We start from the raw sequence: 25,422 nt of genomic DNA, 5'->3' as shown, positions 1-25,422 counted from the left end.
ACTTCAATTGGTATACCATCTATTCCTGGGGCTTTATTTTTTGCTATTTCCTTCAAAGCAGCTTGAACTTCTTCCTTCATCACCATAGGCTCTTGTTCATATGTTAGTTCTTTAAATTCCTCTGTATCTGCCAATTCCTCATTCATTAATGAACCTTAGGTATCCTAAATGAGTGCTACTTCTATATTATCCTTTTCTGGATTTTTATTTTGGCAGAGAACATATTAAGCAGGAAACACCCAATAGCAACTATCAGGAAGTAGCAAATGATAAACTGGATAATCAAAGTCTTAAGAAAATACTGATATTAATTAGTTTGTCATCTTGACTCTTAGAGAAGACATGGGATCTTTGTGCTCTAAATTTTTTCTTTCTTTTTCAAGAAAACAGTTTGATGTTAATAGGGCTTAGAAGTTGGTCTGTTTCTGAAATAGCTAAAGTAAGCCTGGGGACTTCAGCTGACATAAGACCATAGATAAGAATCTGTCCCAGTCAAAAAAAAAAGAGCCTTCAGTACCTCCCACAACCATTTTTCAGCACTGAGACTCTGGTCTCAGGTCTAAGGGAAAGTGACTTCAATGTTATTAGTATGTGTGAATGTCAGGCAGGAGCAGCATTCCGAATTCTTTCCAAGTACCATTCCTTTGAGGGTACACTGTTAACAGACATACCACAGCCTGGGCTACTAAGATTTTCAAGACCTGGGAGCTAAAAGAAGGGACAGGAAATGGAAAGACTGAAGAATGGCACCAAGAGGAGGAGGGATTGAAGACTCTGGACTGAGTGTTGGGTTTTTGCCAGCCCGTTTGCTCATCTTTGTAAAAAATATCTTTTCATTTTCTTTTGGTTCAACAAGGAGGTGCATTTTTTCCTAAAGACAATAAGAAATGCTTTTATCACTCAAAGCTTGTTTTTGTGCTGTGTTACTATGCTGCTCTTCTCTTTTCATTTTTTTTCTTTTCATCTGTTTTGTTTTAAACTTTTAAAGTGTCAGCTTCAGCTTCACATCACATTTCTGATGAAATACACATTTTTATCTGTGAAATGTTTTCCTCAAATCACTTTTTAAAAAAAATAAAATTTTCTTTTAATTGTGATTTTAACAAACATTTATAAAGGCTCAAATCGCTTTTATTGAATCTTATCATTTCATAAACAAGAGTTTGAAGCAGCAGGATGTTAAATGATGAGGTAAAGATTTTTATTCTTTTTAAAAATTCATTTAAAAGTTATTATTTATTGTATTTTTTTCTTTTCTTTCCCAATTCAGAGTAAAATTAATGCATTGTTTTTAGTGGCTTTTCACTTTTCTTGCTGTTGGTCACATTGCTGCACATCTGTATATCTGAGTAAAGGCCCTGCGAATGGAGGCTCTCTTCAACATTTAAGAATTAACGCCAGTTTTTTTCTCTTATGCTTTCTTTAGATTTAGACACAGCCCCAACTGCTGGTACCTGAGAGACTGGACTATTCACACTTGGATTAGGCAATGTCTAAAATATGGTGCACAAGACAAAGCCTTATATACCCTCATCAATAAGGTAAATGGTTTCCTGGCACCTAGTGTTGTTTTTCCTGGGTTTAGATAGTATATTTGTACTTGTGACCATGCAGCATTGTTCAAGAAGTTATTTTTTAAATCATTTACTCTCATATCCTTTTTAGGGTTTTAAATACCCTATTCAAAGAGACACTGGATATTTATAAATTAAAAAGAAAAATGTGTTTGACTGCTTCTTTTTAGTGACCCAGAAATGGAGAGTTGTGTTGGTTATTTAGTGCTATTATAACAGATGGTGGAGCACATTGCAGCAGTCACTGTGTCAGTCCACCTGGTTGAGGGTCTTCCACTCTTACACTCATCCCACACCTTTCCAAGCATGATGTCCCTCTCCAAGAAATGGTCTCTCCTAACAACATGCCTGAAGAATGCAAGACAAAACTTCAACATATGTGCCTCAAAGTAGTACTCTGGTTGCACTTTCTCCAAGACATAATTGTTTTTTATGCAATCCATGGGATATTCAGTACTGTTCTCCAACACCACACTTCAGAAGCATCCATTTTTCTTGTTATCCTTATTCATTGTCCAGCTCTCAGATGCATAGCAAGTGATCTCAAAGACCATGGTCTGGCATAAATCAGATGCACCTTAGTCCTCTAACTGACATCATTGCTTTTCAATATTTTGGAGAGTTCCCTGACCGCAGACTTTCCCAGTGCAATAGGTCTCCTGATTTCCTGACTGCTGGTACCAAAGGTACCAACTAAGGAAGCTCACACATTAGGAAGCTTGAAGTTTGTCTGAATTCTGGATACTGACTCTTGTTGTTAGGTGCTGTCAAGTTGATTACAACTCATGGTGACCCTATGAATGATAGATCTGAACCTCCTCCTAGCCTGTGATATCCTCATTATCTTTGACACACTCAGGTCTGTTGATGCACTCACTGTGTCCACCTGGTTGTGTATCTTCCTCTCTTTCACCATCCCTCCACCTTCTCTAGCATGATGTCCTTCTCCAAGGCAACATGGACAAAGTATATGAGATGAAGCTTTATCATTTTTGCCTTCAAGGAATACTTTGGTTGTATCTTCTCTAAGGCATATCTGTTTATTCTTTTGGCAATAAACAGAATATTCAGTACTTCTACAACACCACAGTTGAAAGACATCATTTCTTCTGTCATCCTTACTTAATGTTCGGCTCTAGGGGAATGTTTTTGTTTTGTTTTGTTTTGTTTTGTTTTGTTTTTAAATATTTATGCGTTTGTAGTTGTGGGTTTATTTTAATTTATTTTTCTTTTGTTGTTGTTTTGTGCTGTCAAATTGGATCTGACTGGCACAGGAGGAGATTGCCCCCCCTTCTCCACCAGAGCATCAGGTGGATTCCTTTGGGATTGCAGCTCAGCTTCTTGCCACTAGGCCACCAGAGCTCCCTTTCTAGGTGAAGGGTTTTTTCCTGACCACTACCTGTGGAGTGTCTACTCTTGGGCAGTCTTCATGTGGCATGGCATCTCTCTTCTTCCAACTCTCCTTCTTCACTTTATTGTTTGAATCTCTCTTCTAGCTCAAAAGAGACTGATTTAAGACTGTTCTTTTCTGTCTTACTAGCATAAAAAGGCAGTCTATTTGTTAATGGATTAATAACTACAAATGTAGAGGTTAGGATATGCAATGCATATTTTAGGGACAAACAGTTCAACTCATAACAGTAGACAAAAGCAAAAGGTAATCTACTTAGAGGAACTGTATACTGATGATCATTTCATCATTAAGCGTTGGATTTATTGGTTCCCTTTGGGGATGATTATTTGAAAAAAAAGAGACATAACCATGTTTATTGGCATGTAAATTCCAGAGGGTACAGACTATTTTACATAATTTTTAAAAAGTCAGTGTTCCAAGACAGTTTATAATATATCTCATTAGTTCTCTTAAAGCCCAAGAACCCTTATTAATAGGATACTTGTGAACATTATACTCTATCCAAGGATAGAGGATTCATTATCTGCATGTTATAAAATAAACAAAAGCTTAAGATATTGTTATTGCAGGTTTTAGGACACCACACTAATTCAAGTCATAGGATTTTAACAGCATCTTTTATGAAAATGTTTTTAAAAGGTTGCAATCATATTAGTTGCCTAAAAGTAGTCCTCCTCCAAAACATCTGGGCCACTAAGTTACAGCTGGCTTGATGGCAACTCAAAACAAAACAAAAGATATATTAAGGGAAAGGCTAGAAAGAACTTGGGGTTCAAATCTACCAGGTGCTCCATAGGAGGATGGGCAGTCTCTTCCTGTGTACTTTACTGCCTCTGAAAACCCATTGGTTCTGACTCAGTGGCACATAACAGAAAGAACGAGCTCCCTTGATGAGAACTGTTTACATGACAACTCTGAATCTCAAGATATAAAAATATAAGGACACAGGATTGAGAATCTTGGACTAGCTAATTTCTAATGACATAGCATTTGCCAGCCCTAATAGCATAGCATTTTACCATAGTTTCATTTCCCCTTGCCCATAGAGATTAATTATGGTTTGGATGGTTTGAGAACTAGAGATATAATTTATGATCTGTTGTTGTTGTTGTTGTTGTTGTTATGTGTTGTGGAGTCACTTGTGACTCATAGCAACCCTATGTACAATAGCCCTGAAACCTGCTCTATCCTGTGCCAACCTTATTGTCTCTGACACACCTACCCTCATTACTTCAGTCACTGAATCAATGCACCTCATCAAGGGTCTTCCTCTCTTGTGCTGTCCCTCTACCATTCCAAGCATGATGCCCCTCTCCAACGACTGGGCCCTCCTTGCAAAATGTCCAAAGTATTTCAGACGGAGCCTCAGAATCCTTGCCTCTAAGGAGCAGCCTCGTTTAACCCTCTCCGGCATGAGCCTGTTTGTTCTCCTGGCAGTCCATACTACAACCCTTAAAATAATGACTTTTTAACTTTTTTTTTTCTTTGTCACTTCTGCATTCCTGAAGGATTCCATGCATGTCTATTAGTAGCATAATAACTCCATTCAACAATGGCTCAACTCTGAGAATTAGGATTATGCCAGGCTCCCTCAAGGGCATGGGTACAGTTTGAAAAAATCCTCCCTGTGTTTCTGGTGAAGAATGAGGCAGCATGGCAGATGGTGGGTGAATCCACTGTAATAAGAATTCAAAGCAAAAATGCAAACTTATCTAGAATCTTGGTGGTCAAACTTAAATAAACATGAAAATCTCAGGAGATACTCTCTAAACCTACAAGCTTCTGGGCCCTGCTCCCAGAGATTCTCATCCTGTCAGCATATTATTCCAAATAGTCCTAAGACATTCTGAAGTAGGTGTCAAAGGATCCATGTTCAAGAAAGTTAGGTTTTCAGATATTCAATGGCTTCAGAATACAGCAACCCAAAAACTTGATTAGTAGGAAATACCATTTCTTGAGTCTTTAAAAAGCAGTGCAAGGACCAAAAAATGTTTCATAAAATTCATTTTCACCCTGATACTTGTAGCTTATAAAAGGAATCTCTGAACCAGTACTTTCTCGTTTTTTAGATGGAATGATGAGGTGTTAGAATTGAGCTTTATTTTTCACTTATCAATTGTCTTAAATGTCAGGCGCCCACTCACAGCTTTCTCACCCTGACCAGCAGTTCCTGTTACCAAACCTCATGAGTCACAGCTTCTGTTTCACTGTCACAGATCCTGGAAAACGATAGCCAAGGATTAGGAAGCTAATGGTGGCAAGTTTTCAAGACTGAACTAAAGTGGAGATTTTTCTTTTTTTTTTTTTTTTTTTAACCTCTCTACCTTCATTTCCATTACAGGTTCAATATGGAATCCTTCCGGATAACTTTACATTCAATATATTAATGGATCATTTCATAAAGAAAGATAATTACAAAGGTAAGAAACCAAACCCAGGTCCAGTGATTGTGGGGTTTCCATTTCCCCAGAAGTGTGTACATAAAGGCACTTTTCCTCCTTTTATGTCTTGTTCCCATTTCTTTGAATTACTGTTTTCAGAAATAGATACACAAAACAAAAAGAAAGAGATGCATAGTTGATACCAGTTGGCAAGATAGGAGACTTAAACCCAGTTGTTATTTATTCCTCTGAATTTGCTCCACTTCATCTGTACTATCTGAATTTTGCTAAGCATTGTACCCTGCCTGGGCTCCCATTGCTCCTAAAGATTATAGTAATGATATTATTTACCTTGACTTTCTTTGATAGTGCCATTTGCTCTCAAACACATTTTGTTTTGTTACCACAGCTGTCATAGTATAAACAGTGCTAAAGTGTGCGATGGGTTGGCTTATCCTAGAGAGAGCTAGTGAACTGTGGACGTAAGCCCTTCACCTCCCTGGGCTTTAGTGTGCATGTCTATAGAGAAGTGGATAGGTGAGCTCTGAGTTCTCTTAGCTTCCCAAATTCCCTGAGCCATGACATTAAAGTGACTCCTAGCTTCCAGTCGTAGTAGAGAGGGTCAAGGAAAGGTGAAGGTTGTAAAAAGCTTTACACATTAGTATTAAAGCACCTGATTGAGTCCATTAGAGTAGGGAGCTCTCCTCATCAACAATGCAAAATCACATCCCATGAGGTCAGATGTGTCTCCACACACACACACACACACACACACACACACACAGTCCCACACCTCTTTCTATTCATCTCAACACTGATTACTGCTTTATTGGATCCAATATACAATGCAGTACAGTGCAGTAGCTCACAGACCACACAGAACCATATTAGGGAATTCAAAAGATTATAATCCAGGTTAGCAGAATACAGTCAGAACAGCTTCTGAAATGTGCTCACAGATGTCTCAGTTCTGCCAATTACGGCTCTTCCCCTTCCCCCACCCCCACCCCCGCCCACATCTCCTGTCCTCCAGTAAACAAAGGGCAAAGGTTCTTGGTTCTGTGTCCCTCGGGATAACAGTCCCGAAGTCAGCATCAGCTCTATATCATGTTGGATCTTCTACCTTGGCTGCTGCTGCTGCTGTAAATCTAGTAGGTTCTCCTGCTAAATCACATCTGACACAAGAATCTCTGTTCCTGAAGGGTGCCCACTGCATACCTGCTCTCCTTTGCTGGTGTGAGATACTCCAATTCTACTGCTGCTGGATCCACTAAATTTAATGGGGAGACTAGCCATTCCCCTTGAGGGTTGGCGAGACTAGCCAATCCCCTTGTGGATAGGCTAGCATATCCTATTCGCATATTCCTGCCCATCTGCTTTGCAATGTAAGTTGATGGGTAGGGAGGCCATAGTAAGCCCTTACCACCACAAAAGCTAAAGGCTGGAAAGGCCCTTGTATGTAAAAAAAAAAAACCAACACAAACTAGAACAGGGCTTATGTTTTACTTATTAATTCTGAATATTTACCCCTATGCCCAGCTTTGAAAAAATAATTATCATTTAGATTTTAACTATATTTCTCATTAAGCACTCATATTGATGGTGTTAATTACAACTAATTTCATCCAGCTTTTGTTTTTATCTTCTTACCAGATGCTTTATCAGTGGTTTTTGAGATCATGATGCAAGAAGCTTTTGATGTGCCTTCTACCCAGCTTCTCTCCCTCTATGTTTTGTACCATAGCCTGGCAAAGAAGACAGACTTCACAGTAAGTGATCTACCTTAAGGCATTACTGAGAGCCTTAGAAAACGCCAGAGATGAGTCTCAGAGTTCTAAGGGGGGCAGAGGAAATGCCTGCACCCAGAATCTGGAGAAGGGCATCAGTGTTGCAGCCCTGTAGCCCCGTATAACTAGGAATGAATGAACACGCTGTATCTGTATATTTAGTTACAAGTTCCCAACAAAATTAAATTAGCTGTTTCTCCACTGAAGGCCATCCAAGTGAAAGCCTTTCTGCACGTTTTTGAATTATGAGCTAGGCTGAGTACAAGCCTCAGACTTTTGGAAATGGATGATGAATAATCAAGAGGAGTGGACGTGACATAGCAAAGAAACAATGAGGCAGCTGACTACAACGTCAGCTCTTAAACACTGATTTCTTTAATTTAACTCTTTTTATACAGATATTCTGACTCTGGTGTTTTGAAAGTTTTGCTGAACTAAGTCTTGTTTTCATCTGTTAATTTAGATTACTTAGTCTTCTTTTATAACTATTCTAAACATAACAGCAATAACAATAGTAACTAATATTTAAATAGTACTCAGGCATTGCACTGCTAAACCCAAAGATCATACCTCTGTACCAGCTACTCTGCAAGAGAAAGACAGGCAATCTCCTTTGCAGTTCACAGCCTCGGAAATCCAGAGAAGGGCCAGCTGGAAGTCAGTTTCTCCTCCACAACTATGAGTTTGAATTTACCTTATACCAGATTGCATTGTTTGTGCTCTAAGTTTATTTGTGCATTTAATCTTCACAACAACTCTGTTCAGATTAGAAGACTGAGGCACAATGATAGGAAACACCGACTGAGTAAGTGATGACCACATGGTGAAGTCATATCAGTCTATGACCATAGCTTCAAACATAACACCAAAACATGTACGTTTTCATAGGATTCGAAAAAGTCATCAAGTCTAACCCACATTCTAAAGAATACTTGTTTGGTTTTTCCTTTCTAAGAGGAGTACAACAGCCTATGATGTAGCTCACATTCATTAATTCAGTTAAGCATTTAAGAAACACCTACCACATTCCATACAGGAAGTAAGAGTGGCCATCCCCTCTTTTCAGAGTGGCCTCTGAAAACCCTATGAGCAGTAGAGGAACATGGATAATTATATAGTGTTAGAGATAGAGCCCAAATTGGAAGTCAGTCAAAATGAGAAGAAATAGCTGCAAACATCCTTTAGTAGTTGGAATATGGAATGTACAGATTATGAAGTTTGGAAAACTAGAGATTGTGGAAAATTAAATGGATCACCGGAGCATCAACATTTTAGGCATCAGCGAGATGAGATGGACAGGCTTTGGCAGCTGTGAATCAGCCAATCACATGGTATAGATATACTCTCCTGGAATGAAAAACAGAAGAAGGATTGTGTTCCAGTCATAGTTTAAAAGACAATTTGAAGTTCTATCCTGAAGGACAATGTTGTGAGTGATAGAATATTATCCATACACATACAGGGAAGATCTGTTAATATGATGATTATTCAAATATAAGCATTAACAGCTAAAGCCAAAGAGAGGAAATTGAGGATTTCGACCAAATTTTGTAGTCTGAAATTAACTAAGCATGTAATCAAGATGTGTCAATGATAATTGGTGATTGGAATATTTAAGTTTGAAACCATGAAGAAGGAATATTTGTTCTTCTTCTTGTTGTTGGGTGCCACGTCAAGGGCAACCCTTTGAACAGCAGGTCTGAATCCTGTTCTGTCCTGTGCCACACTCACTTCCTGGCAGACTAAAGCCCTTGCAGCAGTCACTGTTTGTCATCAACTGGGTGAGGGTCTTCTTCTCTTTCGCCCACCCCTCTGCCTTGCCAAGCATCATATCCTTCCAAGGTCTAGCCCCTTCTAGCAACATGCCAAAGTATGTGAGGTGAAGCTTTATCGTCTTTCCCTCCAAGGAGCTCCCTGGCTGCACGTTTACCAAGATATATTTGTTTGTTCATTTGGCAATCCATAGGAAGTTATTTGTTGTTGTTGTTGTTATGTGCCATCAGGTCACCTGTGACCCATAGTGACCCATAGTGATATACAGCAGCTCTGAAGCCTGCCCTGTCCTGAACCAATCTCACTGATTCTGACAAACCAACCCCCATTGCCCCAGATACTGTATCAGTCCATTTCATCTGGAGTCTTCCTCTCCTGTGCTGTCCCTCCACACTTACAAGCCTGAAGTCCTTCACCAGTCCCTCCTTGCCACATGCCCAAAGTATGTGAGACAGAGCTTCAAAATCCTAGCCTCCAAGGAGAAACTTGGTTTAACCCTCTCCAAACAGACCTATTTGTTTTCTTGGTGGTCCATGGTATGGTCAAGACTCTTCTCCAGCACCACATCTCAAAGAAATTAATTCTTCTTCTGTCATTCTTAGTCATTGTCCAGCTCTCTGATGCATAGCAAGGAACTGTGAAGACCATGGCCTAGATTAGGCACACCTTAGTCTCTAGACTGACATTGTTACATTTCAGTACTCTGGAGACATCCCTAATAGCAGATTTTCCCAATGCAATTAGTCTTTTGATTTCCTGAGTACAAACAAACAAAAGTATTGTTTGTGGAGCCAAGCAAATTGTAATTGTTAACAACCTCAATCTCTTCTTCATCTGTCGTGGTGCTGCCAATTGATCCAGTGGTGGAAATCGTTGTGTTCTTGATATTGATCATCAATCTTTATTGAAGACTACAGTCCTTGACCTTCTACAGAAGTTTAGTACTCTTCACCAACATCACAGCTCATAGGCATCATCAATTCTATTTCTGTCATCTTTATTCTTTGTCCAGCTCACAGATACACAGCAAATTATCTGGAAAAGCATGGCCTGAATCCGATGCATCTTAGTCCACAAACTCATATCCGTACTTCTCAATAATTTTGGAGAGGTCCCTGACTACAGACTTTCACAGTGCATTACCTCTCCTGATTTCCTAACTGCTCGTACCAAGGGTGTTGATTATGGATCCAAGTAAGATGAAGTTGTTGATAGTTTCGGTCTTTTCACCATCATAATTTTGCCTATAGGTCCAGTGGTAAAAAAAATTGTTTTCTTGATGTTAGGATGTAATCCATATTGAAGGCTTTATTCTTTGATCTTCTGCAACAAGGACTTCAAGTCCTTTTTATTTTCAACTAACAATATTGTGTCATCTACAAAACACAAATTATTGATGAGTCTTCCTCTGATCTTTATGCCACATTCTTTTTCATAGAATTCAGCACTTTGAATAAATTGCTCAGCATGCAGGTTGAATGGATATGGAGAGAGAATACAACCCTGACACATTCCCTTCCTTAATTTAAATGATGTAGTGTTCCATGTTTTCCATGAACACAATTAAGAGCTCTGGGATTCTCATTGTTTTCCAGGTTACCCATAACTTGTTATGATCCACATAGCCAAATGCCTTTGCATAGTCAATATGGCACAAATAGACATTCTTCTGGTATTCTTTACTTTTATCCAGGATCCATATGACATCAGCAGTGATATCATTGGTGCTATTGTCTCTTTTAAATCCTGCTTGAACTTCTGGAAGTTCCATATCTATGTACTGTTCTAGCCATTTTAAAGTGATCTTCAGCAAATATTGCTTGCATGTGGTATTAATGATATTGCTCAGCAGTATCCACATTCTGTTGGATCACCTTTCTTGGGAATGAGAACAAATATGGACCTCTTCCAATCCATTGACCAGACAGCTATCCTCCATAGACAGCTTTCCTGGCATAGATTAGTGAGCATAGGGCCTTATCTGCTAATTGAAACAAGTCAGTTGGTATCCCACGGATTCCTAGGGCCTTATTTTTTACCAGTGCCTTCAGTATAGCTCCAGCTTCCTCCTTCATCACCATTGGCTCCTGCTTATATGGTACTTCCTGAAATTTTTCAGCATCAGTCAGGTTTTTTTGGTTCAGTGACTCTGTGCAATTACATCTTGCTTGGATCCACGATCAATACTCTTAACATCAGCAGTCAGGAAATCAAAGGACAAATTATGTTGGGAAAATCTGCTGTAATGGACCTCTGCATAGTGCTGAAGAGCAATGATGGCAGTCTAGATACAAAGATATGCCTAATCCAGGCCATGGTTTGACAATGACTAAGGATGACAGAAGAATAACAGATGCTTTTGAGTTGTTGTGCTAGAGAAAAGTCTTGAACATACTGTGGACTGCCAAGAAAACAAATAGGTGTGTCTTGGAGAGGGTGAAACCAAGTCTCTGCTGGGAGGCTAGGATTTTGAAGCTCAGCCTCACTTACTTAGGCCATGTGGCCTGGAGAGATCCATCCTTGGGGAAGGACATCATGCTTGGAAGGGTGGACAGACAATGCAGGAGAGGAAGACCCCTGATGAGATTTGGTACAGTAACTAGGGCAATGGGAGTTGGTGTGTCAGAATTAGTGAGAGAGGGAAGGTTTAGAGCTGCTGTACATAGGGTCACTGTACATCGCAGGCAGCTCAATACCACATAGCAACAATAACATACGATGACATGTTTGGAAGCAGGAGTGGCATCCACTTCCTAAACCACATGACTCCGGAAACTCTAGGAACTTTGAAAAATGTTGATAGTTGTAGAGGGGCTTCAGGCCTTTTGTTCATAGGGTCGCTATGAGTCATGCTTGACTCTAAGGCAATCAACAACAACAAGAAGAAGTTCAAATTGGGCAGCAGAAAATTAAAACAAATCCATGAGAACAAAAATAGAATATTAATTCTATTCTACCTGAACTTAAGAATTATCCTAAGAATAGATTTGAAGCATTGAACACTAATGATTGACCAGGTGGGTTGTGGGATGACGTCAAGATAGAAGAGAGCAAAAAATCACTACAAAGACAGAGGAAAAAGAAAAAACCAAACTGGATGACAGAAGAGTCTCTGAAAATTGTACTAGAGCACCAAGAAGCCAAAACAAAGGGGAAACATGTGGATGTAAAAGAGCTGGACAGATTTCAAAGGGCAACTTGAGAAAACAAAGCAAAGTATTATAACGAAATGTGCAGAGACCTAGAATTAGAGACTGTAAATGGAAGAACTCACTCGGCATGTCTCCAGCTAAGAGAGCTGAAAAACAAGTTCAAGCCTTGAGTTGCAATACTTAGTAATGTTATGGGCAAAATCTTAAATGACCCAGGAAGCATCAAAAGAAGATGGAGGAAATAACAGAATCATTGTACCAAGAAGAATTGGCCGATCCTGAACTATTTCAGGAAACATCATCTGATCAAGAGTCAGTGGTAATGAAGGATGAAGCTCAAGCTGCACTAAAGGCCTTGGCAAAAAAAAATAAGGCCCTAGAAATCTATGAGATACCAATTGTCATGTTTCAAATAACAGTTGCAGCCCTAGAAGAGGCCATGGCACCAGAGATATCATTGCTGATAGCAGATGGATCCTGGCTGAAAGCAATGCATATTAGAAGAAAGTCTATTTGTGCTTTATTGACTGTGTAAAGGCATTTGACTATGTGGATCATAACAAATTATGGCTAACATTGAGAATGAGAATCCCAGCACACTTAATTATTCTCATGTGAAACCTAAACCTAGACCAGGAGACTATGGGCCAACAGAGCAAGGGAACACTACATGGTTTAAAATTAAGAAAGGTGTGTGGCAGGCTTGTTTTCTTTCTTCATACCTATTCAGTCTGTCTATTAAGTAAATTATTCGAGAGCGTGGACTCTATGAAGAAGAATATGACATCACGATTGGAGGAAGACTTATCAGTAACCTTCATTATACAGGTGACACAACTTTGCTTGCTGAAAGTGAGGACTTCAAGTGCTTGCTACGCAAGATCAAACACTGCGACCTTCAATATGGATTGTATCTCACTGTCAAGAAAACAAAAATTCTTACCACTGGAGCTATAGGCAACATCATGATATTGCTGTTGTTGATTGCTTTCGAGTCGAACATGATTCATAGCAACCCTATGAACAAAAGGCCTGAAGCCCTTCTACAACTATCAACATTTATCAGAGTTCATAGAGTTTCCGGAGTCATGTGGTTTAGAAAGTGGATTCCTCTCCTGCTTCCAAACCTGTCATAGTATTTTATAGTCATTATGTGCCATTGAGTCACTTGTGACGTGTAGTGACCCCATGTCCAGCAGCTCTGAACCTTCCCTTACCTGAGCAAGTCTCACTAATTCTTGCGCACTAACCCCCATCGCCCCAGTTACTATGTTAATCCATCTCATCTGTAGTCTTCCTCTCCTGCACTGTCCATCCACTCTTCCAAACATGATAGATGAGAAAAGACTGGTAAGCTGGAAATTGTAAAAAATGAAATGGAATGCATGAACACTGACAGGCTAGGCATTAGTGAGATGAAATGGACTAGCTTTGGCCGCTTTGAATCAGAAATACACATGGTCTACTATGCTGGGAATGAAAAACAGAAGAAGAATGGTGTTGCATTCATAGCAAAAAAGTCAATTTCCAGTTCCATTCTTAAATACAATTTTGTGAGTGATAGCATAATATCCATACGCATACAAGGAAAACCCATTAACATGATTATTATTCAAGTATACGCTCATACATCTAGAGTCAAAGAGGAAGAAACTGAGAATTTTTACCAAATCTTGCGGTCCGAAATTGATCATACATGCATTCAAGATGAGAAAAGTAGAATGTAAGCAAAAGAGAGTAAGACCCTCAACAAGATGATTGAGATAGTGACTACAGCAGCCGGCTTGAGCGTGACGAGGACGTGACAGTGGCGCACAACGGGGCAAGATCTGTAGTTCAGTGGCACCTCACAGCAACAGCATGAAATAGAGACAGAGTCAGTTGTTAGCCTCTCGGTTTCTCATTTATGTATGTGGATGGAATGGATGCCAGTTTTTAATTTCTTTTTCTTTTTGCAAAGGGAACTCCGAGGAAGATTGAATTTTGTGAAAAACTTGCTTAACCCTCATTGCATTGCATGTTAGGGTGCCCTTGAGATATTTAAAGGGATTTCAAGAGGGAAATTGGAATGTTAATAGATCTGGGCTGGAGATTCAATTTCTAAATTAATACATAAGCTCCTGCAGATGAGTCAGAGAGTGGAAGGAAGGTAAACTCCAGGAATTTGGACCACAGAAACCATAAGAAGACAAAGAGTGGTGTACAGTGAAGGACAGTTCTGATAACAGAGGTCACCTGAGAGTTTTTAAAAGGTCTGCTGAATTTAGTGACTGTGTGAAGAGCAGTGGAGCTCAGAGTCATATTAGAATAGAGTATGGAATGTGTCGCTGCTGTTGTTATGTGCCATCGAGACAAGTACGACTCAGCAACCCTGTGAAAAACTGATTTGAATCCTTACCTACCCATGCCATCCTCACAGTCACACTCGCAAGCCCATTGCCGCAGTCACCGTGTCAACCTGTTTGAGCATCTTCCTCTCCTTCCCTGTCCCTTCACCTTCCCAACCATGATGCTCCTCTCTAAGAAATAACCTCTTCCAGCAAAATGCCTGGTGTATGTGAGATAAAGCTTCATCATCTTTGCCTTCAAGGAACAGTCTGTTTGCACCTGGAGTGAGTTAGAGGTACAGAAATGGACACAGGAGTATAGACAACTCTTTTGTGGTGTCTAGCTCTGAAGGGGAGTAAGTTGGACAATGAAGACTTGCTTTGGGAAAAGCAGAAGCATGAAATGGGAAAACCTGGAGGACACTGATGAAATGGCACTTGATTCAGCCTGTTGTGCTGTGTCCAGCAAAGCTTGGAAGAGACTTAGTATTTTACATTAGTATTTACATTACATTATATCTGGTACTTCACTTAACCAGCTTTTCCTATAAGCAGCAGTGGCTACAATTATCCCCAAGCAATCATCAAAATATCTGCACGAAATTTATCAGTGTGTTTGTTTTTCCTGTTTTCAGGCATCTTTTTTAGAATTCCTCTTGGAAGTAGCCACACCTCCCTGACCATCACCACCCTGCCCAAGTACTAGCATATACCCACTGTGGTTACCTATAGAGCTCTTACCACTCACTTGGACTACAGCACCTATTGCATCTTGATACTTTGAGCCATGTTTTTTTTCTTAAAAAAACACAATGTTTTTAAGACTCATTTTTTTATTTTACCGGGCCCACTTTTGTGCCGTTTATGTAAAGAAAAGCTAGCTTCCCTGGATTAGAGTGAATGTGAAATGACCTGGGCCTTAATCACAGTTCTCTTGCTCTCTGTGCTGCACAAGTGCCTGGGGAGGTTTTGTTTTTCTCCCAAGGCCTTTACTTTTTCCAAAGGTTTAGAAAAATCACGAGAAATTACACTTGTTTTATACAAAAGCAATTCACAGTAAAGAGGTTTGGATGCCTATTAACACCTGGGACGTCTCCCTTCCACCTGACTACAATCGGAGCCTGCAGGCCTCATTCAGACCCCTCTTCATCCCTGACCTCAGCGTGCAGAGACCAGGGCAATCTGAGCTTTTTGTTCTGCGTTTCAAAGCCAGAGCGAGTACTCCAGTGCCGGCTGCTGTGCGTTCATATGGCACCAACACGATGTTGTCTGGGGAGCTGCCAGGGCTGTCCCCTGAGCCACATGTTTCCAGCGAGTCCCCAGGCACTGCTGTTGTTGCTAGACAGCCGCAGGCTTAGCAATGCTGGTGTGCTGGCCCTTCCCCCCATTTCTCAGAAGGCTTCAATTTTACTGAAGTGTAATTTTGTACCCTAGGTGAAAGACTCTATCCCTAAGTGTTTCTGATTGCCTCTTTTATTTTTTTTGAGAGGCCCGGATCTTTCTAAAAGCAACTTAATAGTGGTATTTATTTTAATACTGTGAAGGAGAAGTCCTTCCATTGCTGAATTGTTTAAAATTCTAAAGCATGTCATAGCAGTGAATGAATGAGTGTGGGGCCAAGGGTATGTTAAGTTGCTACTGACTGTCTCAAGGCTCTCGGTCTACCTTGTATCATTCTTTGTCTTTTGTTTTGCTTTTCTGAAAGATAACTCTTACACATTGCAGAAAATGTGTAGACGAAAACCAAAACTACTTATAAATTTACCTCTCAGAAATTTAATCATTTCTAAGTCATTTCAATAGAATTACCTTTTATTTCTGAGACGGGAATATTTTTTCATTTTTAACTTAAATACTCTAACATACTCTTTTCCTCTGTGTCATTAAAAAAAATCACAGTTTTGCATAAACTAATATTTGTGTGGACCATGATCTGCTGTGTTCCGTTGCAGTGGGAAGAGGAGAGGAATTTTGGTGCATCCCTGTTACTCCCAGGCCTCAAACAAGAGAACTCAGTGGGTGTCAGTTCCCAGTTGTATGCCTATGCACTTCTTGGTAAGCTCTGTGAACCTTACAAACACTTCTATCAACAGACTTGATACAATCTTTTGCTTTATAATAAAAGTCATTCTGATTTTGAGAGTTCTGGTGACCTAGTGAATGAAGAGTTGCCCTACCAACCCAAAGGCAGGTGGTTCAAATCCTCCAGCCACTCTGCAGGAGAAAAATGGGCAATCTCTTTCTAGGTGATTTATATCCTTAGAAAACTGCTGGAGGCTCAGCTTTGAGTTGGGTCCAACTCAACAGCAAAGAGTTGAGTTTGTTGAGTGAAATTACACTGCAGTGTTCATTGTTTGACATAAAAATAGACCTGGATGACCATACAGTGAAGAAGTTTATTAAATACAAACCAAGGGAGCTCTGCTGGTCTAGTGGCAAGAAGCTGTGCTGCAATCCTGAAGGCACACAGTTCGAGGCCAGCAGCTGCTCCAAGGAAGAAGGATGGGCAGTCTCCTCCTGTGCGATTAACTGCCTCTGGAAACCCGCTGGAGGGTCAGCTATGAATCGGCTCCAGCTCTACGGTACACAACAACAACAACATCTTACAGTGCTTTTTCATTCTCTGACTTAAGTGTATATGCATCTTCAGAAGCACCGGCTCTTAACCACACACTATAGATGCTTGCCTTTGTTTCCTTAAGTCTTCCGTTATTGCAGGCCAATAAGCTTTTGAAGTTATCTTTACCAACAAAGTGTAAGATGACATTCTTGAATGCTGATGCTGAGACAAAAAGTGATTCCGAGAGAATTTCAGAATTTATCAGGGTAGTTACTTTTTTAAAACTTTCTGTTGTGATTTGAAAGTTTACAGAGCACCTTGATTTTGTGACACTGATTACAATCCCCACATTGTAACCCTGCTGTTCCCATTTCTCCCTGTGTTTCCTGTTTCCATTACATCTTTTTCCTATCCCTTCCTGGCTTCTGAGCTTTATCCTTGGGCAGGTCGCCTTTTAATCTTATATGGTTTATCATTCTAAGGAATTTGTTGCTCCCTGGTGTTTTTGATCACCGTATAGGCCTATCTCTGGCTGAAAGTTGAGTCAAGGGAGTGATTTCCATTCCAGGCTTAAAGGGTGAGTAAAGGCCATAGTCTTGAAGGTGCCACCAGTCTCTTACCAGCCCAGTAAGCTTCTCTTTTTTTATAATTTGGCATTGTGTTCCACATTTTTCTCCTACTCTGTTGTTGTTGGGTGCCATCAATTCAATTATGACTCATCACTATGATATTGTTCACACTGTGAACAAGTTGAAACCTTGCATCACCCTGTGCTACTCTGCCTTCTGTGGTGATCCTTTGAGAGTAGTCAGCAGTGGTAACTAACCACCGTCTAGTTCTTCTGTCCCCAGGGTGTGGAGATGAAGCTCACATGGTCCCTTAGTCCCCTGGACTAAGTCTTTGATTTTCTTTGCCCTGTACAGGGAGAGACCAATATTTGTACCTTAGTTGACCACTCTTTTTAAAAATAATTTTTCCTTTTAGTTGCTCTTTACCGCTGAGTCTGATTTGGTAACCTAATGGGTTAAGGAATGATGCTGCTGACCCTGAGGCAGACAGTTCAAATCCACAGGAGAAAAATGGGCCCTCTCTACCCATGCACATTACAGCCTCTGAGTCAACATAAGTCAGTTCTAACTCAAGGACAATGAGCCGTTGTTCAGATTACCATTCAAGACTATGATGTTGTGTGCAGTGTTCGTGAAGCTGTCAGGGCTTGGGATATGTGCTTTGTTCTTGTTGTTTATAGCAGAAGGCCTGATCCTCTGCTCCTAGTTCTGACAACCGCCAGATCAAAAGGTCTTTGCTCTCGTTCTGTCATGTGCCGCGCAGCCTCACTCAGCGCTGATGGCAGCAGCTGCCCAGGATGTGACTGTGTTCCAGCCCCAAGCACCTTAAAAGTCTAAAATTAGCAGTCACCTGATAAGCTTTGTCTGTTGTGCTTCAGTAGCTTCGCAAATCCTCCTTCCCAGGAAAGATAAGTAAAGGTAGATTTAAAAGCTGGCACTCAAGGTGACTGCCTTAGTCATTAGTGTAGAAACAATGTGCCCAGAGCCCCCAGGTGTCCACATCTTGGGCTCCTGCTGTGGTAGTTTGAAGTACTGGAGAGAAATGCTTATCTCCTAATGTCAAATAAGATAATAAGAACTTTATGAGACCTGATGAATTACAAATAAAAGGGAAAAAAAGAAAAATTATTTGGTTTGGTTTGGTTTTTCATAAGGACTAGGTGTTTTGAATCCTTTTTTAAAATATTAATCATTTTCCTGGCAAGGGAAATTGTTCATACTGACCAGATTTTCACTGGAAAAAAGTTGTGAAATTTCTTCTTATGTGATTTTATTCTTGACACAAAAATAGTGTTTCAGTTGTTAGAGATTTTTTTAAGGATATTCCTAAAGCCAGCTTTATCATCTTCTCTAAATTGTCCTCAATCTTAGGATTCCCACATCCTTATTGGTAATCTCTAGCTGAAATGAGAAAGAAGAAAAATATACAATATTGTATTTTAAAAAATAGGTGGTTAATTTTACTACATTCTCCATTGCCCATCTGAAATTTCCACATGCTCCTGGGTAAATAAATGTTTGAAAATCCTGGGTAGATGAGGCTCTTGGTACAGATTTGGAATTATTCTATTCTGTTTTTAGAACTGCCAGGCACATTCAAGTCTTCAGTCTCAAACATACAGACATGACCTGGTTGAACATTCTCCATTTTTGTTTTTGGCCACAGGAAAGGTAGAATTACGTCAAGGACTGCGGGCTGTATACCACAACATGCCTCTGATGTGGAAACCAGGGTATCTCAGTAGAGCCCTTCAAGTGATGGAAAAAGTAACTTCCTCCCCAGAAGATATAAAGCTCTGTAAAGAAGCGGTATGTTCTGGAGTTCTAATTCATTGGAATTTCACTATCTCTTTTTCTTCCTAAGTTGAGCTTTGATTTTGTTTCCACTCCCCTACCTCCTATAGTAAGAGTCATTTTCCCTCCCCTACTTCATAGAAAGAGAGCTCTGATGACCTAGTAGTAAGTAAGGAGTTGTGCTGCCAGCCTAAGGGCAAATGGTTCAAATCCACCAGCTGCTCCAAAAAGACAAATTATGTGATTTGCTCATCCTAAAAGATGAGCAATCCCTTCCTGTGCAATTTACAGCCTCCAAAAACATGTAGAAAGGTAGCTATGAGTCGATTCCAAATTGACAGCAATAGTAACACCACTACTTTCTATATAAATGTTCAATACTGCAGACAAAAAGCCATAGAAAATGAGATTTGTATTGATTTTATAGTTCATTGTCTACAAGGGACTACTAGTCTCCCACCCTGAAATCCAGATGGAGATCAACAAAATACTGCCCGTTCCACTGTCTTCCGTCACCCAGAAAAAAAATTCTCAAGGGGGGAGCTAAGGAGAGGGGAAGATTTTTTATTAAATACATTTTGACATTCCTGTACTGACTATTCCCTGAAAAACCTCAAGAAATGAATCTGAGACTGGAGATGGCGCAAACTTATTTTCTTTCCATGAAACCATTTTTGTGCTAACAAGACCTGGCTCTGATGCTTCTTTCAGAGTTCTAAGCTGTTTAGTTGGCATGGCCTAAGGAAACGTCCTTCCACCAGCCTCAGTGCTCATACATCTCTTAGAGAAGTTTCCAGACTTTGCTCTGGGTATAGGGAACATGTTACCTTACAGCGCCATAAGCAAGCCTGCCACCCCACACGGAGCCATAGTGTTGACCCTTTCCTGGCTGCTTTTGTAGCCAGAGTGAGGTCTAGGAAGACATTGCTTGCTTTGTTACTAGGGTGTAAAGATTCCACTTGAGCGGCTTATTTGTTCTGTCTTCACCCTGATCACAGCAAGGTAATCATCACTGGAGCGTCTGGGCTTTCATTTCCATCATGAAATGCACCTAAGGCTGATCCCTGTACTGTGTCTTATGAATTGTTGTATTCTTTGCAGATACACATTTCTAAATGTAAATTCATGTTTTAACTTTGTTATAGTCAGTGCTAGTGGTTGAAAACCCAAAACACCTACTCCTGACATTCTACTTTTAGGACAATAGGGAAAGAAATCTGACTCACTATTTAGCATATTATGACATAAACCCCTGACTGCTGGTCCCTGCTGGCCTGGGCATGAGCCCCAGTGGTTCATCAGTTATGTGATGATCTAATAGATCAGTTGTGTAATGACATGATTTGGCAATTATGTAACCATCATGTTTTGTGATATAAGGTGGTGAGCATCCATTTTTACATAAGGCCAGTTTTCATGTAACAGCCTAACCTTTGGAACCAAACCATGTTCATAAGTGAGGAGTATATATTCTTTGCTAGGAAAATAGCCCTTCCCTTCTGAGTCAGATTCGTATACTGTTTTCTGACTTAATAGAAATGTGATTCAGATGTCAATAAGAACTGGTTATATCAGCTGTGATAGGGCATAATGTACTGATGGTACATTGGTATTGAAGACCTTGGAACAGTTTCTGGATTTTTGTTCTTGAACAGCATAGACATAATTATTGGTATCCAAGCAGGTGCTTATGCAGGCATTAGTGTGGTCTCTATTCCATCTCTGCTGATTAGTCTCTTCTTGGGTCAAGGGTAGTGCACTCCAAAGTGAATGTGGTTGAGAGAGTGGCAGAGCAAGAATAAACTCTCTGTTTTATAATTTTCTTAATCTCTAAGGCACAGAAACCACCTCATTAAAATTAATTTCCAGTATTCATCTCTGTTCTTTGCTAGTAGCTTTATATGGATTATACGGGTACCCTGCAACAAAAATCTAGGAGGGGAGCAGCTCTCGCCTAGATTTAGATGCTTAATTATGCATTCAGAATGACTCTTTGTTGGTGGTGGTCTGTGGTGGTCTTTCCCCTTGTCCCAGTTCCAGGCTGATTATGGCAGAGAGACAGAAGGTAGAGGTCTTTTAGTATTTTGATAGATAACAAGCATAATTCTTGTATTTCAACCTCATTTAAAAGTAAAATAAAATGCCTTTGTGCTAATTCACTTTACATAAATAATTCTGAGTTTGCTTCTTTCTGCTGTTTTGTGTTTGCCTTCCACCTTATAGGGTATTTCTACAGTGAGGTGTATCGAGACAATGAGGCTGGCTCAGGATAGAGTAGGGTTTGGAGCTGTCGTACATAGGGTCACAAGTGACTCGATGGCATTTAACAACCGTGAAATAATACCATCATTTCTGTTTTCTACAATTTTACAAGTGAAATCTTAGTTTCTTTAGATCCTCCCCACACACACTTTCTGTGCTTTCAAGGCCACACGTTGATCAGCCTCTGACCCCCCTTTTTGCCCTGCAGCTCAACACACTGGATGTAGTGCTGAAGACTCTGACTTCTCCAGCCAGCGAGTCTTCAGAAGAACAGCCCCAGGAAGGTGAAGACCAACAGAGAGCAGAAGACGTACTAGAATTTTTAGATACAGAGGAAACAGAAGAGTCCAAGCTTCCCCAGTACCTGGAACAGTTTGAGGTGAGTCCCGTCGGAGCAGAATGGCTATTAGCTCATCTGTGCACTCAGCATGCTTCTCTGCGGTGGGAGAGCCAAGCCGGCCTCTCACGCATCCCTGTCACACACAGAGGCATTGGAAAGCGACATCAAAAATTAGATTTTTTTTTTATTATTGCTTCACACAGGGAGTGGTTTTTTAAGAAACAAATGGGATTTTTATGGCCCTTTTTGTGCTTGAGCTAATCGGTCACAGTTTTGTTTGAAGGCATCATGTCATTACTCAGTCTTCCCTGATGTATGTCTGGTGATTGAAGGCCCGATGGGCGGGTAATAGCTTGTCTCCTCACAGCAACCGGCTGACTCCAGCCCAGGTTGCAGATTATCATTTCTCCATATTGGCTCCTGGATAACCCAGAATCCCACGGAGGGGTTAGGGCTGCTTATCAGTAAGATAGAGATAAGATACAGACATCTTTTGCCCTCATCCTGGCCAGCATTGTGTGTTCACTGGACCATTCATTAGAAATACTCTCTTGTATGTGATGAAAGGTGAAAACAGGTTTGCACTATTTCTTCCAGAACAGCCTTGAGCACTCAGGGGCCTTCAGTAGTGTTCATGCTCACATTCCAAAACACCTCGTGATCAGCTCTCTGAAGGAAGAGCCGCGTTCCAAACTTAGGCTTTTGCCTTCTTTCTTATTTCATTTCTGGCCTCTGCAGTGCGAAGAGCAAGAAGTGCTGCCCTTACTACCTTTGAATGCAGCAGGAAACCTCCCAGCTCTTGCCAGACAACCTGGTGTCGTTCTGACATGGAGAGATGTAAACTTTACTAGGTTATTATGTTCCCGTATTTTCAGTAATTGTGGCGAATTAGCTATGGGAGGCCTATTTCCTTATTTTACAAATAGGCTTCTATTGTGTTTTTAGCAGCTGTTTCTCCCAGTACGTCTGTTGATATAATTTGAAACTCAGAGAAATTAAACAGTTTTTTTCCAAATTGACCAAAAATTGGCAATAGAGCTAGCCTTTTCCTTTGCCTGTAGATTCTGGAAGGGTTTAAAAATACATATATATTTAGCCACATTGATTATCGTGGACATTGACCAAGGCAACAGTAGTTGTGGCCTATTTCTCATGTTTCCTATATTCTCAGATAATAAAAATGTGTCCACATTAAATTCTCAGCTCTCGCTCTTCCACAAATGCGTTTTTATCAAAATCACAAAAAAGAGATGCATGTTTATTGAATACTACATATGTGTTAGACATCGTTGCTTTTCATTTATGTTCACAGAACCTCTGGGTGGCACCTGCTGCTCGTAGGGTATGACACAACACCAAGGGCTGAGAGAAGGCAAGAAATTGCTGCCACAGTGTTGAGTCCTTATACTGAAGCCCCAAGAAGTGTCCTTGGCCCCAGACCTCTTGGAGGGTGGTGTCAGAAAGAAGTCATTTTCCCCTTCCTTTTCTCCCAGTGGCCTAGTTGTTATGGAAATGGCATCATTTCTTTGGGGTCCATTTTTATAAGCGCTGGCTTCACAGGCGGTCTCTGGCCATTTCTTGAATCCATGGGCCCTGCACACCTTCCGCCCTCATTACTGGAGCAGGCCTCGTCACTTATGCCAATTAATTGCATTTGTTTGTGGAACATAGGCTGTGGGGTTTAAGCTACAGCTGAGGCCATAAATGTCTCTCTCTGATAATTTCCATCTTGAAGCACTTAAGTAGATGAATGTTTTTAATATTTTTACTTCTCCAGAAATACAGTAATCACCAAAGCAGGCTGCCATTTCAGATGGAGCTGTAAGCAGTCAGCATGTAAAGGCTGACCTGCCACGGCACACAGCAGGTGGATGCTTATAATAGTTCAGGCACTCATGGGGGCTGTTTAGCATACTATTAGGGAGAAATCCTTGATGTGATTTCCATCTGTTGAAAGAAACACTAGTAGGGCAAACAGTTCTTCTCTGTTATTCTGAAAGAAAATTGTATGGATGTGGGCTCCTGTTTGTCATATTGCTTTTGCCATTTGCTTTGCATCTTAGCCCTTTGTTCTTGGCATTTGCTGCTTGGCTTGGTGTAGGTCAGCATAGGTTTGTTGTCCTGTGCTGCCTTTCTGCCTTAAAACAAACAGCTATACAGGGAGGCACAGTGTATGAAGTGTCATTTACTGCCTGTGAATAAAGGAGAGCTGCCATGTGGTGCATCCTAGCAAAATTGTCAGGTTTAAGGGAAAAAAACAAACCCAAACCCCCACAGTGAAGCTGCATGTGTGTGGAGGAAAGGCCACCTGACAGATTCTAGACAAAGCACCTGTGCTGTGGACAACCTGCATGGACACTGTCCAAGTGGTTAACCTCTTCTCTCTTCCTCTCTCACCTGCTCTACTCCTTTTTCCTCTGATTCCCACCCCCCTTTATTTCCACAGGCTTTGTATTCTAAGCTACGGGCTCTGGGCAAAGTTGAGTCGGAAAGCCTTTTGACTCTGACCACCCAGCTTGTCAAGGAAAAGCTTCCCGGCTGCGAAGCAGAGGACATCGCCACCTACGAGCAGAAACTGCAGCAGTGGCACCAGGAACGACTGCAGCTGATTCAAAGGGAGCAGGAGCAGAGGGAGAAAGCGAAGAAGGCGTATCAGGCTCAGACAGCAGCAAAGGCATCTGCCTAGCCCGCGGGCCCCAGCCTGCCAAGCAAGACCTTCACTGGGCCCCTTCAGATGGTGTTGAGGTGACCGTGGTGGCAGCCTCAGCTCCTTCTATCTGCCCTCAGCTTTTCTTAACATGGGCGGTGTGAGGTGTCTAAGCCCAGGCGCTGCAGAGCTCTGATAGAACACACCTGGGAGGGGCAAGGGTGGGACTTGCAAGTCAGGAGCAGTACGGGGCTTGCCAGGTCCAGCCATCATTTTGTATAGTGTATTCAAGGGCTTCACATTACACTTGAGACTGTATCTTTTAGAGCTCTTCAGACCTTGTCATTCAGGATTCTGTCTGATTGCCCATCCACATGCCAAGAAAGACTGAACTGTGATTGTGGCAAGTGGTCAGATCATCAGCTACCTTAGAAGGGCCCTGGAAGCTTATGCTAGAGTTCCTGGGGGATAGGGATCAATTCTGAACGTTGAAAATTCCTGATGGTGGAAGATGTTACGTGACTGAAGGGTGAGCTACCAAGTGAAGCCTTTCAGGTTCTTCTCTCTCTCTCTCCAGCCCGTGCAGATTGGGCCAAGAAGACTTAAACCCCAGTCTGCTTTCCAGTGAGCTGGTTGTGGAGTGCTCACACATTCCCCCTTTGTCATTATCCATCATGCTTCGCTTCCAATGCAGAGCCTGGGCTGCACAGCGGAATCCCATAGAGGGAAAACATAAGCCATGAAATAGCTAGATTTCAAATTCACAAACCCAAAGTGGTATCTTCAGAATGTAAGACTTTGAGGAGAAAGCTAGCCTTAGCTGGAAAGCCTCTTAACTTGGC

The 25,422-nt window shown here is 41.0% G+C and overlaps 1 protein-coding gene across 2 annotated transcripts in view; it reads left to right on the top strand.

Annotated features, from left to right (window-relative positions):
* LOC102847021 (28S ribosomal protein S27, mitochondrial-like) overlaps positions 1-24,619 on the top strand; it is a 119,203-nt gene extending 94,584 nt beyond the window's left edge. For both annotated transcript variants that reach the window (XM_006900039.1, XM_006900040.1), the window contains 7 exons: positions 1,427-1,541; positions 5,330-5,408; positions 7,023-7,138; positions 16,361-16,463; positions 19,204-19,346; positions 21,802-21,972; positions 24,380-24,619. In XM_006900039.1, the coding sequence (XP_006900101.1) occupies positions 1,427-1,541; positions 5,330-5,408; positions 7,023-7,138; positions 16,361-16,463; positions 19,204-19,346; positions 21,802-21,972; positions 24,380-24,619 (967 nt within the window). The remainder of the gene's footprint in view (positions 1-1,426; positions 1,542-5,329; positions 5,409-7,022; positions 7,139-16,360; positions 16,464-19,203; positions 19,347-21,801; positions 21,973-24,379) is intronic.
* Positions 24,620-25,422: the final 803 nt, after the last annotated feature.

This window comes from Elephantulus edwardii, unplaced genomic scaffold (genome assembly GCF_000299155.1).
Source record: "Elephantulus edwardii isolate Elephantulus edwardi_28Jun2011 unplaced genomic scaffold, EleEdw1.0 scaffold00271, whole genome shotgun sequence".
Lineage (NCBI taxonomy): Eukaryota > Metazoa > Chordata > Mammalia > Macroscelidea > Macroscelididae > Elephantulus > Elephantulus edwardii.
The sequence above is the reverse complement of the archived record's forward strand: the minus strand, read 5'-3'. Positions and strand labels throughout refer to the sequence as shown.